The following is a 13,658-nucleotide window of genomic DNA, read 5'->3' as shown; positions in this document are numbered from 1 at the left end:
GGAACAGGTGAGTCAGGAGAAAGAGCCCTGAGTTCACAGTCAGATGCTACAGACTCTGGAGAATATGATCTCCCCTCCATGGCCATCTCAGCTGTGGAGGAGTCAGCAAACTCGAAGGAGTAAGACAGTAGTAAAATAGGCCTCGATTCAAATGTCTTTACTTCAGATAAAGCGTTTGCTTTCTTTTCATGTGTAATGCCACACACAACTTCTTCTTCAGTAAAATATTTTACTAAAGACTTTCCCTGGGGTTTGTTCACAGTGACAAGACTTTTTCGAGCTGCTTTTTCTGAAGAACAAGAATATTGCATTGTTGATCCGCTGTTTTCAAAACTATGTTTGAGACAAAGGTCTGCGTTTATGTTGCTTGGTTTTAGTTTATCTTCACTGTAGGTTAAGAAAAAGTTGCAGTGTGTGTCTTTTTCCTGTTCAATCAATTCAGAACTTTGAGTACACTTTGGAATTGATACTCCAACCTTTGTAGATGATGGCATCATCTTTTCTTGACTGATGTGTTTGTCCAAATCCTCAACATTGGAAAGTTGTCCTTTGCATACTGTCGTTTTATCCTTTGGAAACTCTAAAGTGTACTTTTGTCTTTCCATCAAGTTAAATACAACTGGCTTCTCTAATTGTATTCCTGATAAACTGCTATCTGCCTTCACAGATAGTGTTTGAAATTTGTTTTCTGAATAAATATTTGCTTCTGTTGATTCTTTTATCCAACTAGAATCTACAGAATCTGTGTTTTTTCTTAAATCTTTTGTGCAATTATCATGATTATATGTTGATGGTTGTAAAATAGAAGGTTGAGGTGTCAACTTGGAAAACCAATAATCAAGAAATGATTCGTTACTTTCTTTGTTTTCCTTAATGACTTGAGGACTACATTGAAATGGCATTTGTTTTTCTTTTACATGCTCTCTGCTCCCTTTATCAATCATTACATCACTCATTCTTTGCAGCGATTCAGGCTTTTCTGCAATAAGGTTATTCTTATCATAAGATTCAATCAGATGTGATGGAGGTATATTCATGTAATACTGAGGATCAGATTTGCATATTGAATGTGACTCATTTGGTAACAAATGAGCATTTGACGTTTGGTAATTGTCATCTTGTGGGTAACTATTATCTAAGGACAATTTTGTTTCCAAAGTGTTAATCTTAAACAATTCTGTGTGGTGTGGTGTCATTTGCGGGAAGGTTGGAGTATCGCCTGAATACTGTAAAAAATAATCACAATACTGATTCATAAGTTTGTAACGCGTTGGTTCAGAGAGCAAGAGCTCAAGGAATGAGAAACTACACTGAGAAGTCTGAGATTGTGGTGAAAAGGGACGACAATCCATGTCTGATAATTCATATTCATGAATATTTGTGCCGAAATCTGGCAAAGCCTTTCTACTGAAAGAAGATTGCTCAAAAGGCTGCATGTTTGAAGTCAAACTTGGGATTTCTCGCTGGAAGTTCTGGGCAGGTGTATCTGTTCCACCAAATTGTGGTCTACTATCACACACATTTGAGTGATTGGGTTCTGTATTTTCTTCGGTAATTTCGAGTGAAGTACCTTTATCAGAGCTTGAAAAGTGTGCCCAACTAACATCCATAATAGGAAAATCTGCTGTAAATCCCTTCCTTTTGCTCAGAGGAGAGTCAGGAGACATTGCCCTGTAATCACTGATTGACATGACGGATTCGGGTGATGAAAGTCTAGGTAAAAGATCACTTAATGTCCAAAATTCTGCCGGTGACAAGTCTTTTTCGTAAACATAAGTGTCATAATCTAATGACATGGAAGACAAAGTTTCATCTTGCTCAGATGTCTGTCGGGCATAGGTAGGCAGATAAAGGCGGGAAGAGACTGTCTTTGCCCTGTATTTCTCACTGTCTGGACTAATTGAACTACAAATATCAGAGCTCTCAGTTGAGTCACAAGCCATATGAGTGCTTTTACTATCATCCACTAGCCGGTACTTGTCTGTAACGACTGTGGATTTCACTGTCTGGACTTCATTATCATCATCATCATCATCAATGAAGCATATGTTATCCTGAAACCCAACTTGGGTTTTTGGGTTTTCATTGCTTGATGTAAATGGATCATAGCCTATGTTCACATTAGGCGCCTGTTGGCTCTTGGGATGGCCAGCGAAATCCTTGAAGAATTGGGCTGTCAGTTCATCAATGCACTTCTGTACGACTAAATCTGTGCTTTCTTCAGTTATCGCGAAAGTTGCTTGTTTAATCTTTGGTGAAACAAACATACTAGGGCCAGATGTTCCTCTCAACTTTTCTTTGGAATATATTAAACTGCCTATCTGGGAACTACAAGATTCATGAATCTCTTCAAAGTCAGTCTCAGCTTGGTCTGACTCAGTTAAGATCAGACTAATGTCACTGATTGATCCAGATGATGGCAACTTCAAAGTTTCAGGTGACCGCTGATCCACTTTTGCAACAATGGTCCCAGAGATGTTTTGGCTGACTTTCTCATTTACTTGGCACTGACCACTACCATGAAAAGGCTTGGGGACATGAACTTCAATATTGCAGGAAATGTTCTGGTCTTTCACTTTGCACTCGACATCATAAACTCGAGTTGCTTTGCTCTTCATAGCTGCTTCTGTTTTGATGGGGAGCGTACTTACTTGGTCATCCAAGTTGGCATAGCATGTACGTTCATGTGAAATTATATCATCTGAAGTCCACAGGTTAGGGTTGAGTTCACTGTAACACAAAGCAGACAGTATTAAATTATGGCTTCAAAATTTCATATGTAAAATACATAAACTGTACAATTAGCAAACACACAAGTCTCTACACAATGCCAGAGCAGCCAATCAGCGAGTCTCGATTTTTTAAGATCTGGCCCAAAATGAGTTAACTGACATCAAGGATAAGACCACTGGGTCGTTCCTTTTCAGTACTCTTATTGAATAAAATTTAAAAATAGGATTGGCAATATAACCAGTACAATTTTCCCAGTGCATTAGAAAAATTACTTGCAACACCACCAAATAAAAATGTTATACAAAAGGTGGATACATAGGTCAAAGTACCTTCTGCAGACTAATGGAACAGCATTCACTTGTTTTCTCTCAGTCACTATAGGCCACTGACATAAATAGATCCACCAAAATACATTCTTTATCATAAATTAAGAATTTTCTGACCATTAACATTAAATTGGATAATTTCGTGTGGCATACCCTATGGTCTCTGACGGCAGGCTTAAGTGCCACGGTACACTGGTTGGAAATCACCACACAAGAGGTTTATAATTTCATTTGCAGTGCTACTCAAGGATCACTTTGCATGAACGAATTACTCTTGTCTGTGCTTATTTTTATGATTATTGTCAAATGAATTAACAAAACTAATTTACACATATATGCCACATACTTAGAAATCAAATAAAATTGGCAATTTACTGTGAAATCTCAATCTCCTCCAAAAGGTCACCATGCATGCTCTCTGAGTGGGTATGTCCAGCAGGCTCTGCCCATGAAGGAATGTCAAGTAGAGAAGCTACAGAAAGGTCCTCTTCAGAAACAGCTGGGGGAGGTTTGCGATCTGATCCAACTCGTCTTATAATCCTGGGGCTGTCCACATCTTCTTGCACTGAAGACAGAGCCACTGACACTGGAGGGTGGGGGTGTATTTAACAGGATATAAAATTAGTACACTAATTGGAAACTCCTTGACAGAAATAAAATGTCCCCTAGCCACCTTCACTATGGTCCAATGTCTTCTCAATCTCTGCATATGTTCTTGAGGTTTGTTCTTGAATTGACCTGTTCATCTGGGTTTCAATTAGATGAACGATATCCATCCGGTTGATGTTGGTCAGTCGCTTAATCAGGCAATCATCTGTGGAATTATTTCACAATGACTGTCAGAAACATGTACATGTACTTACGGTATGTCAATTAAAAAAACATCGAAATCATTAAAGTCCCTGTAAAGTAGATAAAAGGTCTCATAAATTTGACACACAATAGAGATGAGTGTTGTTAACAAACTGGCCAAATTTCAATGAATAAACAAATCCCCAATTACTAGTATATAAAGTGATGGTGTATCCCGAGTACACTGAAATCGCTCAACCTTCACCTGTCAGTTAAATGTGTCCATTCTTACGGAAAATGCTGTCAGTGTGGTCCACATGCTGATTAATGTCTGCCGCTGTGCTTAATAAACAGCTAACTTTCCCTGAAGTGTGTCTGTTTGGTGGACCCACACACTGACAACACGAAGCGGGGTGTTGGTAGCTAGCGAACGTAATAAACAGTTAACTTTCCCTGAAGTGTTTGCTGCTTGGACCCATGTGAGACGCTTGAAATTAGGCGGTAGCAATTGGATGGCCCCAACACCGTTAAGAAAGAAAACACTGAAATCACTTTACAGGGTTTTTAACGATTCATTTAAAGCAAGTGTAGTAATTTCCAATATTCAGAGTTGACTAATACTTCTAATCTGTCTTCTTGACTAAGGCTGAACTATGTAATATGTACCTGTTGCATGTTTGCCTTCCCGTTCAACCCAATGTTGAAGTAAGGCATGACTCTGCTCTTGAAGTGAATTGGGATTCTGTGTTCTAACTAATTGGATATCATCTTCATTGAATTCCAGTTCCCTTGCCAGTTCTGGAATAATGCACAACATATGAAGGGATATTGAGTGGGTTTTTTTCTGACAAAAACCAACATGCTGTTGCAATGTTTTACATAAATAAATATTCACTTGATCTATAGCATAGGTCTCAAACTCGGGGTTTCGAGGGCCGCAGTCCTGCACGTTTTAGAGGTTTCCATCCTCCAACACACCAGATTCAAATACTCAAGATTGTTATCAGGTTTCTGCAGAACTTGGTGATGAGCTAATCATTTCAGGTTTTACGCATGTTGGAGGGAAACCTTTAAAACATGCAGGACTCTGGCCCTTGAGGACCGGAGTTTGAGACCTATGATCTATAATCTTCAATAGAAAAAATATTTTTATTGATACGATCATTAAATTAGGAGAGTCTACACATGTCAGCTTACCAGTCCAGCTGAAGCCAAGGAGATCTGAAATGATGGCTAATGTCTCTTCTTTCCTGTCAGCATCATCCTGCCAATCCACTAAAATACCACCACAGTAAAGTACAATATTTTTAGCGGCCCTTACACATCACATGCTGTCAATACATCTACCAGTGTCATTTTCCTAAGACTATGGTTTTACGGACTGTAACACACCTGAAATTAAACGTGGAAATGTAATGTTGATTGATGAAAAGATAAAGGTTGGATTAATCACTAAAGAGTTTCTAAAATATGATTATATGGTCAAGATCAGCAGATGAAAGGTAGTAATATTAGCCAAGCTAAATTAGTATCAGAGATACCAATAGTCTGCATCAAAAATAAGCTTGTTAACTAAAACCAACATGACCATTCAATCTTGAGATAGGACACAGACACAGATGAGATGGACAATTAACTCACCAACATGCAAAATACCACAACATGCACACACGTGATGGCAGAATGCTCTTACGAAGAAGAAAAACGTTCTTGCCGCCAGGGAGAAGAACTAGGAAAGCAAAAGCCCGTGTCGACCTGGCCATACCTGCCATGCATTCTGGAGTTTGCTCATCGGTGATTCTCTGCCTCTGATTTTCCACCGTGTCATCCCAGGTAGGCCTAGATTCCAACACATCCACTGTACCAGAAGACGGTTGCACAGCCGTCCAAGGATCCAAATCTAAACTGCTTGAGGTTGGGATGTCGTACATAAAGATGACAGAATCTGGACTCTTGTGACTTGAGCTGCTGATGTCATCAGTATCCAAAGAAATAGATGATTCGTCAGTCTTGTAGATTTGGATTCCTTTCATTTGTCTTGTTGTGGGAAGAGGTCTAGCCGAGGAAATGCTAGATTCATATGTAGGTTGAGCACTGTCAGAACAACTCCTGCTGTTTTTACCTGAGGCTTTACTTGGCCCACCATCCGTCTCAGATCTTGTTCTGCGAATCATGGTTGGGTCTTCTGTCTTGCTAACCAAATCAGGCTCAGAGTTCTTTTGGGATCTTTCCAGTTTTAATTGATTATCCTCATTTGTTACGCTGCTTTGATTGACAATAGCCCGTGCACCTGAAAAAGCCATTTCAATGACCGAACACTGATCTTCTTCCTCATCCTCATCAGCAGAGGAGTATAATAAATCACAGCTATGCTTTGGGTATGCTAATGTATCCATGTTAGTGCATGACTGAAGATCCGCGATTGTCTGGTCAAGATAGTTTACGCTAAGGCTTTTGTCATCACCTTGAAGAATGGTTAGCTTCTCCAATCCTGTGGGGGAACCGAGCTGAACTTCTGTTGAGCTACCAAGATCAGCTTCAGAAAGGTGCTTGTCACTCTTTGACTTCTCACATGATGGTGTTAAGAAAGTTCTGGGTTTGGGAGTAGGAACAATTTGCTTTGTTGGCTTCTGAAGGATTTCCTCCCCATCTGAATCACTATTGTTGCTTTGCTCTTCCCATGTCTCCTCTGAAACAACTTCATCGACTGGATGTCTCTCTATTTGAAAAAATACATGCCCTTCAACCTCTTCATCGAAACCTCTTGTCAGATCAATTGCGCCCCCTCTGGTCATTTCAAATAGCTTTCCCTCTTCAAATTGAAATTGATCATGGCTTTTGTCATCGCTTGGTGATTGAGCAGGTGATGTATCAAGTGATTTCCTGTCCTCTGTGATTATTTGTGACTCAAATTCTTCCCTCTCTTCTTCTATACTATGAATTGAACTAATTGTTTCTGCAACTGTTTCTTCCAAATATTCCTCTGGTGTATATTGTAAAGACAATGGGATATCTGGAGCCATTTGTATGTCATGGTCACTTGTCGGTGATAGTGTATATGGGGATGTATCTCTCTTTGCTTTAGCTTCCTGTTCCATTTCATCAAAGGTTTTGATCCTTGAAGCCATTTTAAACATCTCCTCTTCTGGAGTAAATTGATTGACTGTGGAATGATCCTCCATGTCATCTTCATGGAATGAGGGGTATTTGTCACCTTCCATTTGTGTGACGTTTTCAGATTCATTGTCATCATTGCTTCTATTTGTGTCAAAAGCTAAACATGCTTTGAGTTGTGATGCATAATCTTCATACATAGCTGCCTTGGCTTGCAATGTCCTATCTCCAGTGTCCTCTGGTTGAGTGGGACTTCCTTCAAGAGAGTCTGGACAAGGAGATTCTCTAGTTGGGCTTGGCTCAATAGAATCAGGGGATTTCTTCAAAGATATATCTTCTATTACCGGACTTGCCTCCAGAGAGTCCTTTGAATAAAGACCTTTAACTGGTTCATCAAAACTGACAGTGTCAAGGTTGTTTAAATCAACCGGCCTTTGTGGTATAAATGGGCCAGTGGCACCAAAATTTGCATCGTCATATTCATTCTTGCATTCACCCATTGTTTCATATGGCTTTGCAAATTTCATAGTACTTTCACTGTAGTCACTAAAATATGACTCTACAGCAAGAGAAATTTTAGCCGCAGCCTCAGCTGTGGGTGCCTGGTTATTCATTTTCTTGACAATAAGAATTTCTTCACGCTGTGGTTCATCAATTTCTTTATTATCAATGTTCATCTTAGGTTCCACTTTCAGTTCGTCATAGTCATCTCCCAAACTGGAATGAGGAGTCTTATTGCTATCTTCCCTAATATGAGTTTCATCAAAATGTTTTTGTTCCATGCCAAATCCAGCCACTTGAGAAGCAAGGGGGCGACTGCCTTTCTCCTTTCCCTTTACAAGGATAATTTGCTCAAAATTCTCCTCAATGATCTCCTCTTGCAGTTGTTGAGCTGTCAGAGGACTAGATTCCAGACGCTGATCGATGTCCTTTTTCATTATGGACACCAAACCTGACATATCTTTCACTGTGGATGTCTGACAATCTGTTTCATGGCCAGTGCGAACTTCTTCAAGTAATGGCTCGTCAATTGTGATGTCTTCATTATTGCCCACTGCAAGTGCTTCGTATTCCTCTACCAAACTGGAACGAGATGTGCTAATCTTATCAGAGAAAAATGGGTGAACGTCTTCTCCCTTTTCCTTTATTAAGATAAGTTGTTCAAAATTTTCCACAATTATATTCTCCTGTGGTGGTTGAACTGGTACAGACCTTGTTTCTAGACTTTGATCCACGTCATCTTTCATTAAAGACACCAACCCTGACATGTCTTTCACTGCTGTTGGTGCCTGGTGTTTGGCTTTCTTACCAATGTGGAATTCTTCAAGTAGTGGTTCATCCATTATGATTTCTTCATTATAATCATTCATCTGAGGGGCCATTGTAAGTTCCTCATAGTCATCGCCCAAACTGGAATGAGGTGTCTTATTTCTGTCTTCTCTTGTATCACTTTCTTCAAAATGTTCCTGTTCTATGTCGAACCCAGCCTCATCAGAAGCAAACAGGCGATTGTCTTCTTCTGTTCCCTTTATTAGAAAAATTTGTTCAAAATTGTCCTCAATTATATTCTCTTGTGGTGGTTGCTCTTGTACAAATCTTGTTTCTAGACTTTGATCCAAGTCATCTTTCATTAAGGACACCAACCCTGACATATCTTTCACTGCTGTAGGTGCCTGGTTATTGGTTTTCTTGTCCATATGAACTTCTTCAAGTAGTGGTTCAGCAATTGTGATTTCTTCATTATAGCTGTTTATATGAGGGGTCACCGTAAGTTCCTCATAGTCATCGCCAAAACTGGAACAAGGTGTCTTATTTCTGTTTTTTGTATCAGTGTCTTCAAAATGTTCTTGTTCTATGTCGACCACAGCCTCATCAGAAGCAAATGGGTGATTGTCTTTCTCTATTCCCTTGGTTAGGATATTTTGTTCTAAATTGTCCTCAGTTATATACTCTCGTGGCAATTGTTCTGGTACAAACCTTGTTTCCAGACTTTGTTCCATGTCATTGTTCATAAAGGACACCAACCCTGACATATCTTTCACTGCTGAGTGTGCCTGCTTATTGGTTTTGTTGCCAATATAGACTTCCTCAAGTTGTGGTTCATCCATTAGAATTTCTTCATTGTAATTGTTAATATGAGGGGCCACTGTAAGTTCCTCATAGTCATCGCCCAAACTGGAACGAGGTGTCTTATTTCTGTCTTCTCTTCTATCAGTTTCTTGAAAATGTTCCTGTTCTACGTCGAACACAGCCTTATCAGAAGCAAACAGGCGATTGTCTTCTTCTATTCCCTTTATTAGGATAATTTGTTCAAAATTGTCCTCTATTATATTCTCTTGTGGTGGTTGATCTGGTACAAACCTTGTTTCCAGACTTTGATCCAAGTCCTCTTCCATGAAGGACACCAACCCTGACATGTCTTTCACTGCTGTTGGTGCCTGGTGTTTGGCTTTCTTACCAATGTGGAATTCTTCAAGTAGTGGTTCATCCATTATGATTTCTTCATTATAATCATAAATCTGAGGGGCCATTGTAAGTTCCTCATAGTCCTCGCCCAAACTGGAACATGGTGTCTTATTTCTGTCTTCTTTTATATCAGTTTCTTCTAAATGTTTCTGTTCTAGGTCGACCACAGCCTCATCAGAACCAAATGGACGATTGTCTTTCTCTATTCTCTGTGTTAGGATAATTTGTTCAAAATTTTCCTCTGTTATATTCTCTTGTGATGATTGATCTGATACAAACCTTGTTTCTAGACCTTGATCCAAGTCCTCTTTCATTATGGACACCAACCCTGACATATATTTTACTGCTGTGGGTGCCTGGTGTTTGGCTTCCTTGCCCATTTGGAATTCTTCAAGTAGTTGTTTATCTATTATGATTTCTTCATTATAATCGTTCATATGAGGGGCCACTGTAGATTTGTCATAGTCATCTCCCAAACTGGAACGAGGTGTCTTATTTCTGTCTTCTCTTATAACAGTTTCTTCAAAATGTTTCTCTTCTGTTCCAAAATCACCCTCATCAGAACCAAATGGGTGAATGTCCTTCTCTATTCCCTTTGTTAGGATAATTTGTTCAAAATTTTCTTCAATAATATCCTCTTCTTGCGGTTGATCTGTTACAGGACCAGATTCAAGACATTTATTTATGTCCATTTTCATTATGGACACCAACCCTGACATACCTTTCCCTGCTGTGGGTTCCTGGTAATCTTTTTTCCTGCCAATGTGGACAAGTGGTGGTTCATCACTTGTGATGTCTTCATTATCATAGTTCACCCGAGGGGCCACTTCAAGTCCTTCATAGTCCTCTCCTGAACTGGAACAAGATGTCTCATGTCTGTATTCTCTTATATCAGTTTCTTCAAAGTGTTTCTGTTCTGTGCCAAATACAGCCACATCAGAAGCAAGTGGGTGTATGTCTTTCTCTTTTCCCTTTATAAGGATAATTTGTTCAAAATGCTCCTCGGTGATATTCTCTTGCGAGGGTTGATCTGTTACAGGTATAGTTTTTAGACACTGATGCATGTCAGTTTTCATTAAGGACACCAACCCTGAAATATCGTTCAGTGTTGCAGATGGCTGGTAATCTGATTTCCTGCCAATGTGGACTTCTTGAAGTTGTGGTTCCTCAATTGTGAGTTTTTCAGTTCCATTATCATATTGTGAAAACAATGCATTGCTTCCATGATCACTTGTTGAATACTGTTTTCCTTCAACAGTTACTACTTCATCCTGAAAGCAAGACTGATTGTTCAGCTGTAGCATCCCTGCAAGTTCATTGTCATTCTGCCCGACACTCGAATGTGTCCTGTTTTTGTCTTGTCCAGAAACGGTTTCTTTTTCAATTTTTATTTTCAAATTATTCTGTTCCTCTGGCCAACCAGGCATTTGTCTGGCTTTTAGGAACTGATCATTGTTGTCTGATAATAGCCCAGATTTCCTTTTTGCATCTTTAGATTTTTTACACTCACTCTCTGCTTCCTCAGCTTCCATTGTTACTGACTGGTCTTTCATCGTTTTATGATCAGTTTCTTTTTCTATACCAAACTCAATACTATCAGATGAAAATGTGCAGATGTCTTTTTCCTTTTCCTTTATTAGGATAATTTGTTCAAAATTTTCCTCAATAATGATCTCTTGTAGTGTCTGATTTGGCACAGGCTTGGTGTGTAGGTACTGATCCAAATCTGTTTTCATCAAGGACATCATTCCTGACATATCTTTTGCTGATGTGGATGCCTGTTTATCTGTTTTCCTACTAATGTGGACTTCTTCGAGTAGTGGTTCATCAACTGTCATTTTTTCAACTTCATTATCATTGCTCATCTGATGGGTGAATGCAAATCCTTCTTCATCAATCATTTGATTATCAAAAGGAGAAATAGTTTCCCTAAATGAACTACAGATTGGTAGTCTATCAGCCAAAGACTCCTCATCAGATCCCTCCATCTTAAAGCTCACATCTAAGGCTGTGGAGGTTTTCTTGAACAGCTGGTATTCAGGACTTTCTTCAAGCTCAGCCTTTATGTCAGCACTGAAGTCTTCAGAAGGCCTGCGGTCAGGGCTTATCTGCAAATCTTCAGATAAAGTCATACTGTTGCTGGTAGACTGCTCCTGTGTCATTCGCCAGCCCCTTTCCGTTAATAGTTCTGTCTGAGGGCAAGTCCTCCCCTTGTCATGCTGAACTGCATCAGCATTGTCCACCTTGTTTCCAAAACAAACATCATCTGACATGAACTCTCTTGTATCAATGGACTTGTAATTTGTAGTTTGAATTTGAGATTGTGCTTCCTGTGTGCTTGCAACTTCTTTGAAAGCAGCTGCTTGGGGTGTTGAAATACTTGGAGAAGCAAGGGAGGTGTACTCAAAAAGCCCATCTTGACTTTTTGAAGGCTCGTTCCCATGCTGGAATGCTTTTGTTAGTTCCTTAACAGACATACTGTGCTTTTCAAAAGGCTCTGTTGACTTTCTGCTTGTGTGATCCCCTGTATCATCACAAAAAGTGACCGTCTTTCCAACATTTGCATCCAAAATTAGTAGTGATTCTTTAGAGGTATCTTTAAGTATGCCTGTTGGAAGATTTCCAGAGTCAGCTTTGTCATTTCTCTGAAAGTCATTGTCAAGATGGGGAACTCTGAGGTACTGACTTTTGGGGTTTGGTGGTGATTTTGGACTTTGGTCAGTCCTCCTTATCTCTTCAAAATCCAATTCCCTCGAATCACAAGACCCCAATGCTTTGTGCTCAAAAAGCCCTGATTTATTTTTTGAAGGGTCCTGGCCAGTCTGAAATGCTTTCATCAGCTCCTTAACAGACATAGTCTCTTCTAATCTTTCTGTCTGAGATCTGGGAGATTTGGGAACGCTGGGGAGCTGTGGCATTTCACTTTCCACTCTTGTGTTTGTAAGGGCCGATCTTGAAATCTGTGCCTGAACTGGTTTTTGGCCCTCCTCCTCTTCAACTTTGTTTTGTAAGGCTTTAACCCGGTCCTTTATTGATCCTATGGGTGTCTCAACCACACGAGGAGAAGCTGGCGGATCTACCGCTGGTGTGAGAACAAGGCCACTCTCATTCAGAACAGCATCGCCATCTAAAGACTCCTCAGAGCTCATTCTTTCCATCTCTCCCTCAGAGCTACTATATCCAGAACGTTCTCTGTCTCGTAGCTTCCTCCTAATAGGTTTCTTGATGTCAGGGGGCCTTCGTTTACCATCAGACTTCACAATAAACTGTTCACTAGTTTCTTGGACAACCTCCTCTTGAGAATAATCCATCAATGCAGCTGTCTGTTCCAATTTTCTGTCTATGCCAAGGCATGACTCCATGCATGCCATGCCTATGTCCTCTGTGGCAAGTCTGCTAGAAGTGCTCTTTGTCTCAACATTATTTGCTTCAAGTGACTCAAGGACTGAGAACCTCTTTGCTTTTCTTGTACTATCCTCTTGCATTTCCTCTTTAGTGTTACTAATCCGGTTACTCTGAATCTCTCCGACTTTTCCACGCCTCTCTTGGAGTCCATAGGTGGCAAGAGTTTCATTTTCTCCATTCCACTCAGAACCATCTGCCTCCACAATTTTCAAGTGATCTAGTTGCTCAAAATTCAAAACAGGAGTTTTTATGTCTGACATGTCAGAGAGAAGATCCGGGCTTGCAAGGGTTGCAGGGTCCAGAGGTTGACTTGTTTTCAGTGAGAAAGTCTCCATTGATTCAGATTCATCATCTTCAGTTTAAAAAAAAGTTCATCAACCAAAAAGGGTAAATAACACAGGGGACAAATAAAGTGGGGAGAAGAGACATCAGAAAACTTTGATCAAGACAATGCTGTTAAAATCCAGACTGAGTTCAGAAATCAAGGTAGGACGAACAGGACAGAGAAGAAGGAAGTCTTCAGAGACCAAAAGATGAAAAAAAGACCAAAAACAGGTAAAAGTGATCCAGAAGAGTTTTAGGTGAGTAGAGCAGCAATAGCATAAGCAAAGCCAAGATAAGTAATTTATAAGGAGTTTGAATGCCTTTGATAACCATTGATAATAATAGCAGTGTCCCTCTAACGTGAGCGGAAATGAAACACAACAAAAATGAAATTGCCTAACAGAACAAAAACAAACAACAAGAAAACAACCAAACATTGTATGGAACAAAGGGACAGGGATGAATAAGCGACAAACAAAAGTCTCAAGATTGCTTTTG

The 13,658-nt window shown here is 39.8% G+C and overlaps 2 protein-coding genes across 2 annotated transcripts in view; both read right to left on the bottom strand.

Moving 5' to 3' along the window:
* LOC147169766 (uncharacterized) overlaps positions 1-2,618 on the bottom strand; it is a 33,175-nt gene extending 30,557 nt beyond the window's left edge. Inside the window, exon 1 of the mRNA XM_086082007.1 lies at positions 388-2,618. Coding sequence (XP_085938133.1) covers positions 388-2,618 — 2,231 coding nt within the window. The remainder of the gene's footprint in view (positions 1-387) is intronic.
* LOC147169765 (uncharacterized) overlaps positions 1-13,658 on the bottom strand; it is a 94,428-nt gene that overhangs the window by 36,818 nt on the left and 43,952 nt on the right. Inside the window, exons 38-43 of the mRNA XM_086081677.1 lie at positions 5,617-13,188; positions 5,049-5,126; positions 4,518-4,649; positions 3,733-3,873; positions 3,435-3,645; positions 2,652-2,730 (exon numbers count right to left, since the gene is read on the bottom strand). Of these exons, the coding sequence (XP_085937803.1) occupies positions 2,652-2,730; positions 3,435-3,645; positions 3,733-3,873; positions 4,518-4,649; positions 5,049-5,126; positions 5,617-13,188 (8,213 nt within the window). The remainder of the gene's footprint in view (positions 1-2,651; positions 2,731-3,434; positions 3,646-3,732; positions 3,874-4,517; positions 4,650-5,048; positions 5,127-5,616; positions 13,189-13,658) is intronic.

The sequence above is a fragment of the Leptonotus elevatus genome, chromosome 8, assembly GCF_054856555.1.
Source record: "Leptonotus elevatus isolate MCC_2025b chromosome 8, RoL_Lele_1.0, whole genome shotgun sequence".
NCBI lineage: Eukaryota > Metazoa > Chordata > Actinopteri > Syngnathiformes > Syngnathidae > Leptonotus > Leptonotus elevatus.
The sequence above is the reverse complement of the archived record's forward strand: the minus strand, read 5'-3'. Positions and strand labels throughout refer to the sequence as shown.